This window comes from Apium graveolens, chromosome 2, assembly GCF_009905375.1.
Source record: "Apium graveolens cultivar Ventura chromosome 2, ASM990537v1, whole genome shotgun sequence".
Lineage (NCBI taxonomy): Eukaryota > Viridiplantae > Streptophyta > Magnoliopsida > Apiales > Apiaceae > Apium > Apium graveolens.
Genome location: NC_133648.1, coordinates 28,246,131 through 28,261,116, shown reverse-complemented (window position 1 = coordinate 28,261,116; position 14,986 = coordinate 28,246,131). Strand labels below are relative to the sequence as shown.

Sequence of the window (14,986 nt, the reverse complement as noted above, 5' to 3'; positions counted from 1 at the left end):
TGCATACCCGGGTCCGGATCAGGGCTAAAACCACAGTGAGGGAGGTCCCGTCAAGCACATGCACATCCCGCAACCCGCCAAGCGAAGGTACGTGGGCACGTGACTATGACAGCTATGAACAACCGGCGCACCAGACAAGCACTGCGCGTGTCAGAGGCCGTTTGGACACTCTGGAGGTGGTCCTCCCCTGGACACGTGTAAACAATCCACCCAAGCCAGGCGTCCTCTGGTCCCAGACATCCAACGGCCCAGATTTAGAGGTAACTACCCCTAAACCCTACCTTGGGGCTATATATACCCCCAAGACTGAAGGGTTTAGGGGTTGGAAAATAATTTCTCTTGCACTCACACACTCACATACACTCAAAAACATACAGCAGCCATCACATAAAAACACACATACACAGCAGCCTCTAAATTACATAAATATATATATACCTTCATCTTCTCCAAAGCCTGTTCTTATTCTTACACCGGAGGCGCCGTGGGAGCCAAACCCCCCTTCCGGTGTTGTTTTGCAGGCGCCCAACCTACAGCTACACCTCTCTCACGCACGGAAGGTCCAGGAACGCCAACGGACGGAGCCACCCGCTCTCCGGAGTTATCAGAGGGTGTTACATGTATTGTTCTTAAGCTCTGACTGTGCTGATTGGGCTCAGATGAGCGTTCTTTGAAGGGGAATATCACATGCAACTTGAGTTGGAGAATGCCGATGAAATGAAGGAATGAGAGGACTGGGGTGACATCTTGACCGTAATAACCATGAAGAAGAGATCCACCAGTTGGAGCGTGATCAGGGAGAGTAAGAATAGGTTGGCTCGTTATCTAGCCAATAATGGAGCGACTAGTAGAACTAGCTTGGTGTTGTTCATGAGATCGTTCCATATGTTTAAATGTGAAAGTTGGATATCTGGGGTCTGGTGGAAGATAGCCTATATGTAGAAGAAGATGGATATCAAATTTTAGCTAGCGGTAGAAAATAGATTTCAATTATTTTAGAATTGAAAAAGTATTAATTTCTCTTATGTGATAAGCCATAATATACTGTGTTCACAACAATGTCAGTTTAGCTCTAGATAGGATGAACTTGAACCTACCAGCTCACATAATTAATTTAAATATTTGTTTGAACTTACTAGAATGCTGAAGTCTAGATTGTACTATTGAAGTGTTGATCAATAGTTATTTATTGTTAGATAAGAAAGTGTTGAATAGTATATTCGTATAAAATTATGTTGAAACCAGCTGGTTACTTAACCAACATTTATTAAATTAAGCAAAGAGCCTTATTAGTATTGAAACGAGATGTGCGAACGAGAACATTGAAATGTCCCGAAACTATCACCAACCACCACAGTTCCTAATTAACTCCAGAAATTAACTATATGATATCACCCAAGGGAAAATAATCTCAAATCAAGGGACAATGAATACTAACTGATCAACATGATCTCAACTGACTCGTTAATCATCAAGCACAATCTTCATACTTTTGATTTTAACAGCACCAGTACTTCCAGGTTTAGGCACCAAAGTAACCAACACATTATCATCATCCTCAGCTCCCAAATCTTCCAACAAATCAGTCAAAGCCAACCTCAACCTTGTCTTAATGTTCTTACCATGCTTATGTTTGTGTGGCACATTCACAAAACTTCCAGCAAACTCAGTCTTATCAGCGGCGCTCGCAGCCTCATCTTCATCATTAATAAAAACATCAAACTTCACAAAAGCATCCCTCTCGACTTCAATACCTTCGATCACCAAAATCTCCTCTTCATTTTCTTTCTCCTTTTTGGTTCTATTTTTCTTTGGCCTGTGAACCAAAACCTTCACTACTTTGTCGAGTTTAATAGGAAAAACATCCTTAACCATCGGAAACTCAGCTGCATTGGCTACGTCGCTTTTCTTCAACTTGTTTAGTACTCTCTTGAGCCTTGGTGTTGGGCGACTTCCTGTCCATGCAAGTGGAACATCTTGATATACATATCCGAGTTTCTTGCTATCCAAGCTATCTCCAACTTTTACTCTTACTAATTGAGACTTTTCATCGTAGAACACGAATTCAGAATCTAGCCAATCTCTATCAGTATAATCCCTTCTGTTTCCACCTAGTGTTTTCCATACGCTCCACATTCGATCACAATTAGCATGATGTGCGTAAAACATGGGATCTCGACCAGCAGAGTAGAAATTACCCATGTTTTCGAGATTTGGTTGAGTTCTATCACCTGACCAAATATGAACCGGACCGTGTGGCACGCTCTCGAAGTTACCACCACCTTGTTCAGACTCCCCCGCCCTTAATGGACTTCCAAGAAACAAGCTTGCTGATTTGGAACCCGAAACCATTTGCCTATACATGATAGTAAGATTCTGATTCGCCTGTTGGTCTTTCGTGATATTCTCGTCTCTTCCATTATAATCAAGATCAACCATAAATCCGCTGGTCGAGTGTTTGGCATCACGAAACCGATCATAAAGAGGAGAGCTTCGATCTGTATACATCGAAGCCATTGGCATTCCTCCAGAAGAATCCCAGTTCCAAAATGGAATCGCAAATGTAGGATCATCAATCAAGCTTCCCAAGATTCTTTCGAAAAAGTACAAGTACCATCTATGAAAAGGAAAGAAAAGCCAAGAGTTATGAACTTGGATATCTAGTTCAGGAAACCCTACTTGCTCATAAGCTCCATCACAATAAGCACAATGAATATTAGCTTGTTGTGTGAAACTACGAGGATCAGAATCAGGCAATGCTTTCATGAGCTCAAGAGCTTTCTTGAACTTAGCTTGGTAAGCCTTATCAGCCAAATGAGCAGCCGGTCTAACACGCATGGTGCTTGGAGGTACAGGGAGTTTGTAGTCCACCACCTTGCCCGAAAACGGAGGGCAACAGTTGGTGTGAGCTGCACCCGCTGGTAAATCAGCCTCACCACATTTCGAGAGATCTGGTGCCTTTAGAGGAGACGCGGATGCGGATGGATTCGAGGTTAGGCTTGTAGCTCCGTAAAGTCCACCTAAGCCAATGAGTAAGTCTCTCCTATCAAACCTACTAGCATTATTTTTTGAGGTGTCTTTGGAGTTTTCATCACCATTTGTGGCTTTGCAAGTAAATTTTATCAAGCCATGATATGAGTACCTTTTAGTGACGGTGAGTTGAGATGGTCTAGCAAGAAATGGGGAGGAGGAAGACGAGAACGCCGTCGCAGAGGCGGCAGATATGGTGGTGGCGGTGGACGTTGGAAGAGGAAAAGAGGCCATATTTTTGAATGGTTTATGGTATGTATTAAACTATAATAGAGGTGCGTTTATTAATACTAAAGGTGGTGAAGACTTTTCTTGATCGGAGGGGGTTCAACGTGCTACCAAAAGTTAGAAACGTAGGTTAAATAATGTCAAATGTACATTCACCCACGTGTGAAGAAATTAAGTGTTTTTTCAAAATTGATCTGTAATTTACTGGTTGTTTATTAAATTGAAATTACCTCCAAAACTAGTTTATTACTACTCCCTCCCTTTTCTTTTATAAGATGTTTAATTTTTATGCACAAATAATTATTTTGATCATGTAATTAAAATAATAAATTTTAAATTTTTTTTATGAATAAATATATAACTAAAAAATTAGTTCAGAAAAAGAAATTTTTAAAAATTATTATTTTAATTAAGTCGTCAATAAATTTAGAAATATATGCATAAAAATTAAATTTCTTATAAAAATAAAACAAAGGGAGTATATATTTATAGTACAGTTCAGGTAGATTTAGCAAATGGAATCAAATGTGGTGGCGTTGGCGATTATTATATTATTTTATTACGTGCCACTATATATTTTTAATGTAATCATCCCAAGGCAGGCAGATAATTTTGAATCTTGAATATGATACTACAAGTGGCGTCCTCTTGGCGTAGTTTATAATTAAGGCTGCTAATGGAGATATGTAACCTCTAATTTGCATACTTTAATATTTGGCATTGTTTTAGATGAGATCTGCTGCCATATATTAAAAACAATGCACAGAGACTGCTATTTATCTTGTTTTTCTGTTTGTTTATTTATGATTGTGCTTAGGGGGTAGCTTTATCTTTTTCAATAAATTCTACACCTTGTAACTAAAAAACTTGTGTGAAAATAAAATTTCCCATTTTTTTAACTTGATGTGGATTGTATTTAAGATTTGATGTATATAATCCAGCAAAGTTATGTTCTCTCATATTATTATATACTAGCTTACGGCCCGTGTACGGCTCTTAGTTAATATTTATATATTTTTATTTATATTTTATATAAATTTATTAAAATTTTATATTAATAATTAAATACTAAATAATGATTATATAATTATATTTTCATTGTGTATAATTTGAAGTAAGATTCAAATAGTATAAATAGTATATGATTATGAGATCTATATTAATGTTTGTTGTTAGTGACCTAAAAAGTTATATGTATCTTTATAAATATAAATAATAATATAAATGTTTGTTGTTAACCGAATTAAAACCTGAGAACTTAAATGTATCTTTATAAATAATAATATAAATATTGTTGTTGACGGATTCGAACCTAACAACTTATGTAGTGTATTTTTTTAGTATTTAGATTTAACGTTCTGATTATTTGATGAAGAAAATCCGGCTCTGATTAATGGGTGTGTAATTATTCATTACACACCCACTAATTATTCATTACACACCCATGTGGTGGTTTGGGTTACCAAAGCCACAACGTTAATAATCAATTAAACAATTACTAACCTATTTCGTCGTCATTAGCTAGTTAACTGCTGTGATCTGTATTAGTAGTATTTAATTTAATCATTTTAAAGACCAAAAGTAAGACAGGTCATTAGTATCATCCTCTTACACAGCGTGCACGCACCATTATATGAAAAAGAGAACATTGTAGCATTATTTTAAGATCAACTCCACTTTTAAATTAATTTTTATTAGATCCATCTTTTTTAAATTCTTGATTATAGATGTGAACGACTAGTTTGAAATTTGGAAAAATTGATAAACAAGGTTATCCTCTTCATCTCCCTCGTCAAACGTAAAACACCAACGTGTCTATATGTCGTTGCTTATCTGAGGCTCCATCTCTTTTTTACTACCAACCTAATTTTATACTATTGTTTATCAGAACCAACTCCATAATTCAAATTCACGATATATTGTTTAGTCAACTAAAAATTTAGTTTGATAGCTACAAATTAATCGGAGTTTCAAATAAGTTAAACCGGTATCATATTTGATGTGTTAAGTAAACCCGAACTACAATCTATTTTTTCGAAACCATGTTAAATATTTCAAAAATTAGCACATATACCGTTATTTTCAAATATTCTTGACAAAAATTATAAAGTGTATGATATTATAATTTATAATAACTTTTTTTTAGAAAAAGAATAGGCTTCAATACCCAACAATGAGTAATTATTTTAAATAATTTCAAGAGAACGACGATCAAAGCAAATTCTTAAGTTACCTGACACTTTAAATTTGTAGGGTTACTTGGTTTTTTCTTTTGAAATAATAAAAATTAGTAGAATAATTGCCTACCTAATAAAAACTGAAATTGTTGGCCTTGAGGTCATTCTTAGGCAAAATCCCTGAGCTTAAAATAAATATAATATAAGTAGGGGGTTAATTTTATAAATTATGAAAAAATAACATAATCTTAGGTTAGTTATCTAAGATCAACCTCAGGTCCGGTTTTCTCATAAAAATTACTATAATATCTTCATTAGAGTACTTGCATGCATGTTTGATTAACAAAGCGAAAATAAGTGAAAAAGAAATTATTATGTTTTAAAGTCATAATATATGTTCGTTGTTTCTACGTAACTAAAAACAGTGTTTAGAATTTTCTAAAATCTAGAGAATCGAATTAAAGACAACTACAATAGTAATATTTTTCGTATCCGATTTTTCTAGTCAATTTTTTTAATTTAAAACACAAAAGCAAACGTGTGGTAGACGTGACTGTATGCTGTATATTCGTATTCAAAACAAGTACTAGTCACATGTTTTAGTTAATTTTAAAATAGTTGCTAAGTTTTCTTTTAGTTTGACATTTATTGTTAGATTATGTATAAGTATAACCAAGGCGAAACGGTGTTAAATTATTACTGTTGGGTTATGCTACTTGGATGAGGAAATTAACGATTATGCCTGTCTCGTTCCAGATTTTTTATTTCAGTGGTATTAACTTTCGAACTCTCATTTAAGCTCTATTATGTAAACCGGAGGTGGTAGTATATCATAAATTTAAACTTGCAAATAAGCACCCCGAGAGAAAGCCCAGATTTTGAGGTTACATAGTTCTGTTTTTTTTTTTCTTTTTCATATTAAAACTCACTCACCCACATTTCTCATTCTTGCAAGTTTTGAACTCTAAATATCCCGTAAAGAAAGCCGGTGTGAGATACCCAGTTCTTTATTTTTACTACATGTTACAGTTATTTTCATAATTTCAACCTGATTTTGGACTGTATAAATTTTAAAACCCATTTTCAACAAGATTTTTATATGTTTCAGTTCTGTATATTCGTAACCACCCCTTTAAAAGATACAAAGCTTAAATTTTGCAAATAATAACTGCACAGACCTGAATAGTAAACTTCGATACAGAGGTTTAGTCAATTCTGTTGACAGAAGTTCGGTACCAAAGCTAATAAACATAAAACAACTGGGAGCAAAATTGTACTCGTAAGAGATTAAAAAAAACACACTAGACGAAAAATTTGAAGTATATGAATTTGGAAGGCATAGTATTGCTATTGCAGATTATGATCAGTAAAAGAAAATGACATATTTCAACCACCCCAAAACCTCCAACCAGTGCAGATGGTAAGTAAAAAAATAAATTAAAACTTTGAAATCTTTTTTCTTCAGACTTGCCATCTTTTTCCTGCATCTTCCGTTTCCTCTTTTTCGCATTCTGCGTAAAGAAAAAGATGCAGTCACAGAAATGAGAAATACACCATTTGACATTTATGATCTTTAGCTGTATCTATCAATCTCAATCCTACAAGCTGTTGCTTTCTCTACTTTTATACAACCAGGCTCCTAACAGAATCGTAACCAACTTTTCTACAAGAAATGACTATCCTACCCTTGACAGTTGACTAACATGGACTTGACTAACATGGACTGACTTAGTAGCAGTAGTGTAGCAGCTGCAGCATTTAGCATCATTTAGCATTTCATGTCTCATTACTCCCCCTCAAGCTGTGTGTTACATGTAGTAACACCAAGCTTGTGAACTAAGTAGTTGTGCTGCTTGGAAGAGAGCTGCTTTGTAAAAACATCAGCAATCTGAGCATACGTAGGAACATGTCAAAGAAGAATTGTCCCAGAAGCCACTTTATCTCGAATAAAATGACAATCAATTTCAACATGTTTTGTTCGCTCATGTAATACTGGATTAGCAGCAATAGCAAGAGCCGCCTGATTGTCACAATTAAGCACAGTTGGAGGCAAGTTGTGAAGACCCATATCATGAAGCAGAGTAGAGAGCCAAGTTACTTCACAGGAGGCCAAAGCCATGGCACGATACTCAGCCTCAGCACTAGACCTGGACACCACAGATTGCTTTTTAGATTTCCAGGAAACGGGTGAAGCACCAAGCATAATACAAAAACCGGATGTAGAACGTCTAGAGTAAGTACAGCCAGCCCAATCAGAATCGCAATACGCTGTGAGTTGGGCTGCTGATTTGCTGGCCAAAAGAATACCCTGACCAGGATTACCGACCAGATACCTCAACAAACGTTTTGCTACATGCATATGATCTGTAGTTGGCTTTTGCATATACTGTGCAAGAATGTGCACAACATAAACTATGTCAGGACGTGTAACAGTGAGGTAAATAAATTTACCTAGTAGTTTCTGATATGGCTGAGCATCTGTCAAGTAATCACCTTTGTCAGGATTTAGAGAATGTTTTGTCTCCAATGGAAGTTTGCTTGGTTTAACACCAGTCATATGATACTCATGCAGTAAATCGACAACATACTTCTTTTGAGAAACAAAGAAACCATTAATTGATCTGTGTACCTCCAAACCTAAGAAGTATCTAACTTCACCTAGATCTTTCATATGAAAGTATCTTGACAACATTGTCTTTAGCCAGGAAATTGCAGCAGTAGAATTCCCAACAATGAGAAGATCATCAACATACACAAGTGTGATTGTAATTGTTGTGAAATCTGCCTTTGTAAACAAACTATAATCAGCTTTAGATTGCTCAAAACCATTCGATCTCAGTGTAGTTGACAGCTTATGAAACCAGCACCTTGGTGCTTGTTTTAATCCATATAAACTCTTTATCAACTTACACACCATCTTAGCATCTGAACGACCAAAACTCTCCCCTGAATAGTATAACCATCACCTGCAATTCTACTACCCCATCCAGTATATCCTTGAGGAAAGAACATGTACACTTCTTCTTGCAAATCTCCATGCAGGAAGGCATTTGTAACATCCATTTGTAGAGTATGCCAGTTCTGCATAGCAGTGACAGCCAATAAAGTTCGCACAGTTGCCATCTTGGCACCTGGAGCAAATGTCTCTTCATAGTCAATATCACGAGTTTGTCTGCAGCCAAGAATTACCAACCTGCTCTTGAATCTGTCTATAGAACCATCAGCTTTGTATTTTGTCTTAAACAACCACTTACAACCAATAGCTTGCTTTCCTGGAGGTAACTCCGTAATGACCTAAGTACCATTTCTTTCCAAAGCCTCGATTTCAGCATTCATTGCATCAATCCAGTGTTGATGCTTAACAACCTGTTTATAAGAAGTGGGATCTGCATTTGTTGTAACAGATGTTAAGAAACAGCTAAAGGTTGATTCTATAACTTGATCCACCACAGCTGAAACATTCTTAGCTTCAGAAGACACCATATTAGCTGTATAACTAGTCATCCAAACCGGTGGTTTTCTCACTCTTGCGGATCTCCAATTCTGTAAATTCTGAGGACCAGTTGAGTCAGTATCAAGAGAGTCAGAAGACACTCCATTATCAGATTCACTTGTTACTATAGCGTCTTCAGTCAAGTTCTGAGTTGATTGATCAACTGTGTCAGTTGGTGCTAGATAATCAAAATCATCACCATACTTATTAGGCATATTTACTGACTCGGGCATATAAACTGGTAATGGCTGCAGATACTGAGGTGTAGCAGATTTGTTAAAAGGAAATATATCTTCCCTAAACACCACATCCCTTGACATAAAGAATTCTTTGGTGCTAATCTCCAATAATCTGTATCCTTTTTGACTAGGAGTGTATCCCATGAACACACATGGTACTCCTCTACACTCAAACTTATTAGAGGTATGCGTTGGATTAGCAGCAAATGCTAAGCAACCAAATGATCTCATATCTTCATATGCTGGTGCTTTCTTGTACAACAGTTCATAGGGAGATTTTTTGTTCAGAACAGATGATGGAAGTCTATTAATAATATAGACTGAAGTTAGAACACACTCCCCCCAATACATGATTGACACTCCTGACTGGAACTTCAATGCCCTTGCCATTTCTAAAATATATCTATCATTCTCTCAACCCGGGCATTTTGTTGCGGATTATAGGGGCATGATGTTTGATGCAGTATACCAACAGCAGCATAAAATTCAGAACATGATTTATCTTTAAATTCCAATGCATTATCAGTTCTAATCATTTTAACAGCAGCATCAAAGTGAGTGTGCACATAAGCATGAAAAGCCTTAAAACTAGTCAAGAACTCAGATTTGTATTGTAGAAGATAAACCCATATCATTCTGGAGTAATCATCGACTAATGTCAAAAAATATTTATATTTGCCTCTTGTAGCCACTTTGTATGGCCCCCACACATCAATGTGCATTAAATCAAACTCTTTGCAAGCATGTGATTTACTTAAAGAAAAAGGCAGTTTGGTAAATCTTGCCAGAGGACAGGTAACACAAACATGAGAAGGAACATAATTTACCAGCTCTTTTATTTGTGCAATTCCCATAATTTTTGACTCTGGAGCATGTCCCAGTCTTTTATGCCAGATTTCATATTTAGACTTCACAGAATGTTGTACAACATTGCATTTAGCTTCACTGCAGGAATTTACCAGATAGTATAATCCTTTCTTCAGAACCCTCATGCCTTGCACAACATCAGTTGCTTGATTCATAATCAAACACTTGTCTGGATAGAACATTACTTGACAACCATTGTCTTGAGCTAGCTTATGAATTGACAGCAAATTATGATTGAACTCAGGCACACATAGCACTCCAAGTAACATTAGTCCACTCTCTAGTCTAACATCTCCAACATGAGAAATAGCTGCAGTATCTCCAGTTGGTAGTTTTATAGTTAACCTTGAGGTTACTATTGTGACATTGCTTAACAACTGCAAATTAGATGCCATGTGATCTGTAGCCCCAGAATTCATGATCCATTCCTCCTTATAATAGCAGTCATAATTTCCAACGGCCATGCCAGAAAAAGGACTATCCAACTCATTTGTATCCTCCTTTTTCTGATGTTCAGGCAATAACTTCAGCAGCTGCTCTAATTGTTTAGCTGATAGTAGTACTTGATCATCACCGGAATTTTCATCTCCATCCATGGTAACAGAATTTTCCATTCTAGCACCAGAACCACCATAATTCCTATTTGCCTGCCATTTAACTGTGTTACCACTCTCTGAAGTCTTTGAAGTTCCTGAGTTCCAAGATCCTTGATTCTCTTTCTTATATCTACTATGCCATTTAGGATAGCCAATTATACTCCATCAATTTGCTTTTGTGTGACCTCTTCCTCCACATTCTGAACACCTCTCTATATGACTCTGTGAAGAACTTTGTGAAGTATATGAATTTTTAGATTTACTATACATAGCAACAATCTCATTTCCTGCACTAGATTTACTATTTTTTCTTTGTGACTCCTCTTGTTGAATCACAGAGCAGGCTACTTCTACTGTAGGCAATGGTATCATCATTAATATTTGACTCTTTTGTGGTCCATATCAGAATTAACAAACAATATCGATTTCTTGATCGCATCAGATACGTTGTTATGGAGCCAAGAGATTACCGTCGTATTACACGTATCCCATTGCACAGCCTCAGTTGCATCAGTCGCACTCCGGATCTCCGTTCCAGTCACAAACCCTAGCTTTCGCTTTGAAGCTAATTGAATCTCCATTGACCTCTTCCAAGTTCGATAATCACCTGATCCTTGCAGTTTTGTAACACTTACTAAGGTCGGTCCATTACTTGGATGAAGAAATAATGGATTCTGCAAATCTGCAAACGAAAATCGACTCGCTGCCATTATCAACAGCTTCGATCTTACAATATACACTCAATTGATCACAAATCTACTCTCAGTTGATGTTTTACACAAAGATGATAACGATTTCACCAGCTTTTTAACAGATCTTATGACTTTAATGGAGTAATCTCACATTCTCAATGACTAGCTCTGATACCATGTTGAGTAACCAGCTCATCTAAAACCTTAAGGTGGTAGAGGAAGGCCCCAATAGGATCATATATTTAACACTCCCCCTCACTCGAAAGCCCATTTATGGGTCGAAGAGTGGAACACCGGCACCCATCTTTTGGGGTATTGATTGCCTTTAGTGTCCACAATAAATTATGAGAATATTGGGGGTGGCTGGGAATCGAACCTTAGTTCTCCCGCCAGCCTAAGCTCTGATACCATAAAGAAAAAGATGTAGTCACAGAAATGAGAAATACACCATTTGACATTTATGATCTTTACTTGTATCCATCAATCTCAATCCTACAAGCTGTTGCTTTCTCTACTTTTATACAACCAGGCTCCTAACAGAATCGTAACCAACTTTTCTACAAGAAATGACTATCCTACCCTTGACAGTTGACTAACATGGACTTGACTAACATGGACTGACTTAGTAGCAGTAGTGTAGCAGCAGCAGCATTTAGCATCATTTAGCATTTCATGTCCCATTACTGCGAAAAATAAACCAGTCACATTACTGATATGAAAACAACTTACAACATAGTTTTAAAATAATAATGTATAGATGAAGCAAAAGAAGCAGATGAAACTTGGAGATTTTGAGGTTTGAGTTTGTAGGAGCCCTCTTCAAGGTCACCAATCTGCCTCCTCCTCCCCACAGCAAGGTCCTGCATAAGACACTTGGTAGAGGTGAACAAAATATCACAATAGTTGGTAGAAGTACGGGCCGAAAATAAAAATAATAGTATCACATTATTATTTGCTAAATATAATATGTAAAATATTGTTAAAATATGTAGTTAAAAAAATCGAAGTTAAGTGTAATTCTAAAATTTCACCGTATAGTTTTAGTTATGCATGCACCTAATTATTTACTTAAATAAATCTCACATGTTAACTTACTAATATGATTATTTTAAAGTATTAATATTGATAAACACGGACCCGAGATTAAAAATATCGAATTAATATTTGCAGGGAATTATTCATAATCCGTGCGAAACACGAATTAAAATTTGGTACTTGTAAAAAATAGTTATGTGGTTAAAAAAAATCGAATCAGTTATGAAATTTTCCACCATAATTCTAGTTTTGTATTATTTTACTTGATTTAGAAATCTAACATATTAGTTTTATTTTTATGAAACGAATTTTATCTCTATCTTATGAACCAAATATTTGTTCTTTAGATAATTTAATATTAATTAATATAATTTAATAATTATCTTATAATTAGCCTTTTCAATATAGTTTATTTAATATTACTTAATTATCGATAAAAATCAATTTACAAATTAAAAGTAAATAGATGTTATTAAATTTAATTTAATATTACTTAATATAGTCTAAATACAACCCATAAATTTGTTACTGTTAAAATATGTTTTATAATTTAAAGTAAATAAACGTTGTGATGGACAGTAACAAGTACAATCGTTAAATCAATAATTTTCAGTTTAAATAAAGTTAATAAATGTTACTAAAGTCATTTACTATTACTTAATTATTCTTAAAATAATACTATAGAAAGTAAAGTTTACAGAGAATAGAAGTCAGTTCGTGTTAATAGTTTACTTTGTAGTTAGTAATTTTTTAAAATAAAAGTAAATATATGTTATTTTACTTAATTTAACGTAACTTAATAAATTTTGATATAATTTATAAATAAATAAAATTTGCAGAGAATATAAGTCAATTCGTGTTAGTAGTTTACTTAGTAGTTTGTAGTTTTTCTAAAATTAAAAATAAATATAAGTTATTTTACTTAATTTAACGTAACTTAATAAATTTTTAATATAATTTACAAATCGTTTAAAAGATATTTTTATTTTATAAAGTAAATAGATGATTGGATGAACAGTAACTAAAAATAAAATAAAATTTATAAAGAATAGAAGTCGATTTGTGTTAAAAACAAAGTTTATTGAGAATAGAAGTCAACTTATGTCAGGTAAGTATCAAAATTTATTACCTTGGTACTTTGGTACTTTTAGCACCAAATTATACATGGTTTCGTTTATTAATAAAAAGTATAGATTCAGTCCTTCATATAAACAATTTCTAGTAGCCACTGATATTGTTCCTACACCATACACATATAAGCAGGCTTGTATAGATGCAAAGTGGTTACAAGTCATGAAGCATAAGCTCAATGCAATCTTGAAAATAATCACACATAGGAAATTGTTCCCAAACCTGCCAACAAGCACATTGTTGAATGCAAATGGCTCTTCAAAATCAAGCATATACCTGATGGTTATATATAGAGGTACAAGGCATGCCTTGTTGCCAGGGGTTTTACACAAACTTATGGGTTTGACTAGTTTGAAACATTTTGTTGTAAAAGACATGCATGTACTTTAACAAGACTAAGACAATTTGTCAACCCTAAGTAAGTTGTATTGTTATCTAAATTTGTATTTTTTACTTGTAACACTTAAAGTCTGTAAAAATGCAAAGGAGCAGACTGGAGTCTTTTTCCTAGAACAGTATCAAGCCTAAGGATTCTATCTGGAAAAAGATCAAGAAGATCATGCCTCGGAAGAATTTTGAAGAATTTTGGAGTTGAATAAATCTGTTTGGAGAAAAATATTCTAAGTCAAGATCTGTACAAGTCACAGATTTAATGTTATAGAGAAGTCATTCGAGAACTCCAGAATGATTTATCGAGAAGTCATTCAAACTCCAGAAAGTACTGACGGATGAGCAATATCTACTCGATGGATGAGCAACATCTACTCGATGGATAAGCAATGTCTACTCGACGGATAAGACATCACTACTCGACGGATAAGCAATATCCACCGGGAGTAGAGAAGTCAGGAAAGCTACTCGAGAACTCAAGAAGATATCGACAAGCCAATTGAAGAACTGTAGGTTGGAGATATCGACAAGTCATTTCTTCACTAGAGAACTCAGAGTTATCGACAAGTCTACATTTATTCGAGAACTCAGGGATATCTACAAGTCAAAGTGAAGATATGAAGACTAGAGATCTCAACAAACTGAAGACCTCTACAAGCCAAACTCATTACGGAGTGATAGAGATCTCGATAAGCCTATGTACTTATCGAGATGTCAAGTGTTCTATTAAATCAAACTGGAGATCTCGAAGTACAGTCTCAAAGTACAAAATTGCAGATCAGTTCAATATCCAAGATAAACAATCAACAAACAATCCAACAGCTGAATTTACAAGTCTACAAAAAAGCATCTTGAAGAGTGTGCAAGATCAATGGTAAAGATTAATTGACAGAGGAAGATTAAGGTAAACACGGGATGCCAAAGATAAGTTAAGTCAGAAATGGAAGATTTGTTTTTTTATAAATAGAAATTGCAAGTGACAGTTTAGAAAAGTTAATAGCATATTTATTATCCATTGTGTAAACCAGCAGTTAACTGAGATATAAAGTTAGCATTGGTCCTCTAGTTAGAAGTAACAATTTAGATCAAAATTCTTGTAACACTCTCG

The 14,986-nt window shown here is 35.1% G+C and overlaps 1 protein-coding gene across 1 annotated transcript; it reads right to left on the bottom strand.

Annotated features, from left to right (window-relative positions):
- Positions 1–1,225: 1,225 nt before the first annotated feature.
- On the bottom strand, positions 1,226–3,347 carry LOC141707194 (polyphenol oxidase, chloroplastic-like). Its single transcript, XM_074510234.1, has one exon. It carries the CDS (start codon positions 3,262–3,264, stop codon positions 1,465–1,467), a length of 1,800 nt encoding a protein of 599 aa, XP_074366335.1. The 5' UTR covers positions 3,265–3,347; the 3' UTR covers positions 1,226–1,464.
- Between the last annotated feature and the right edge of the window lie 11,639 nt (positions 3,348–14,986).

Excerpts from the sequence above, each read along its gene's own strand:
- LOC141707194 (XM_074510234.1), bottom strand. The coding sequence starts at position 3,264 with ATGGCCTCTTTTCCTCTTCCAACGTCCACCGCCACCACCATATCTGCC.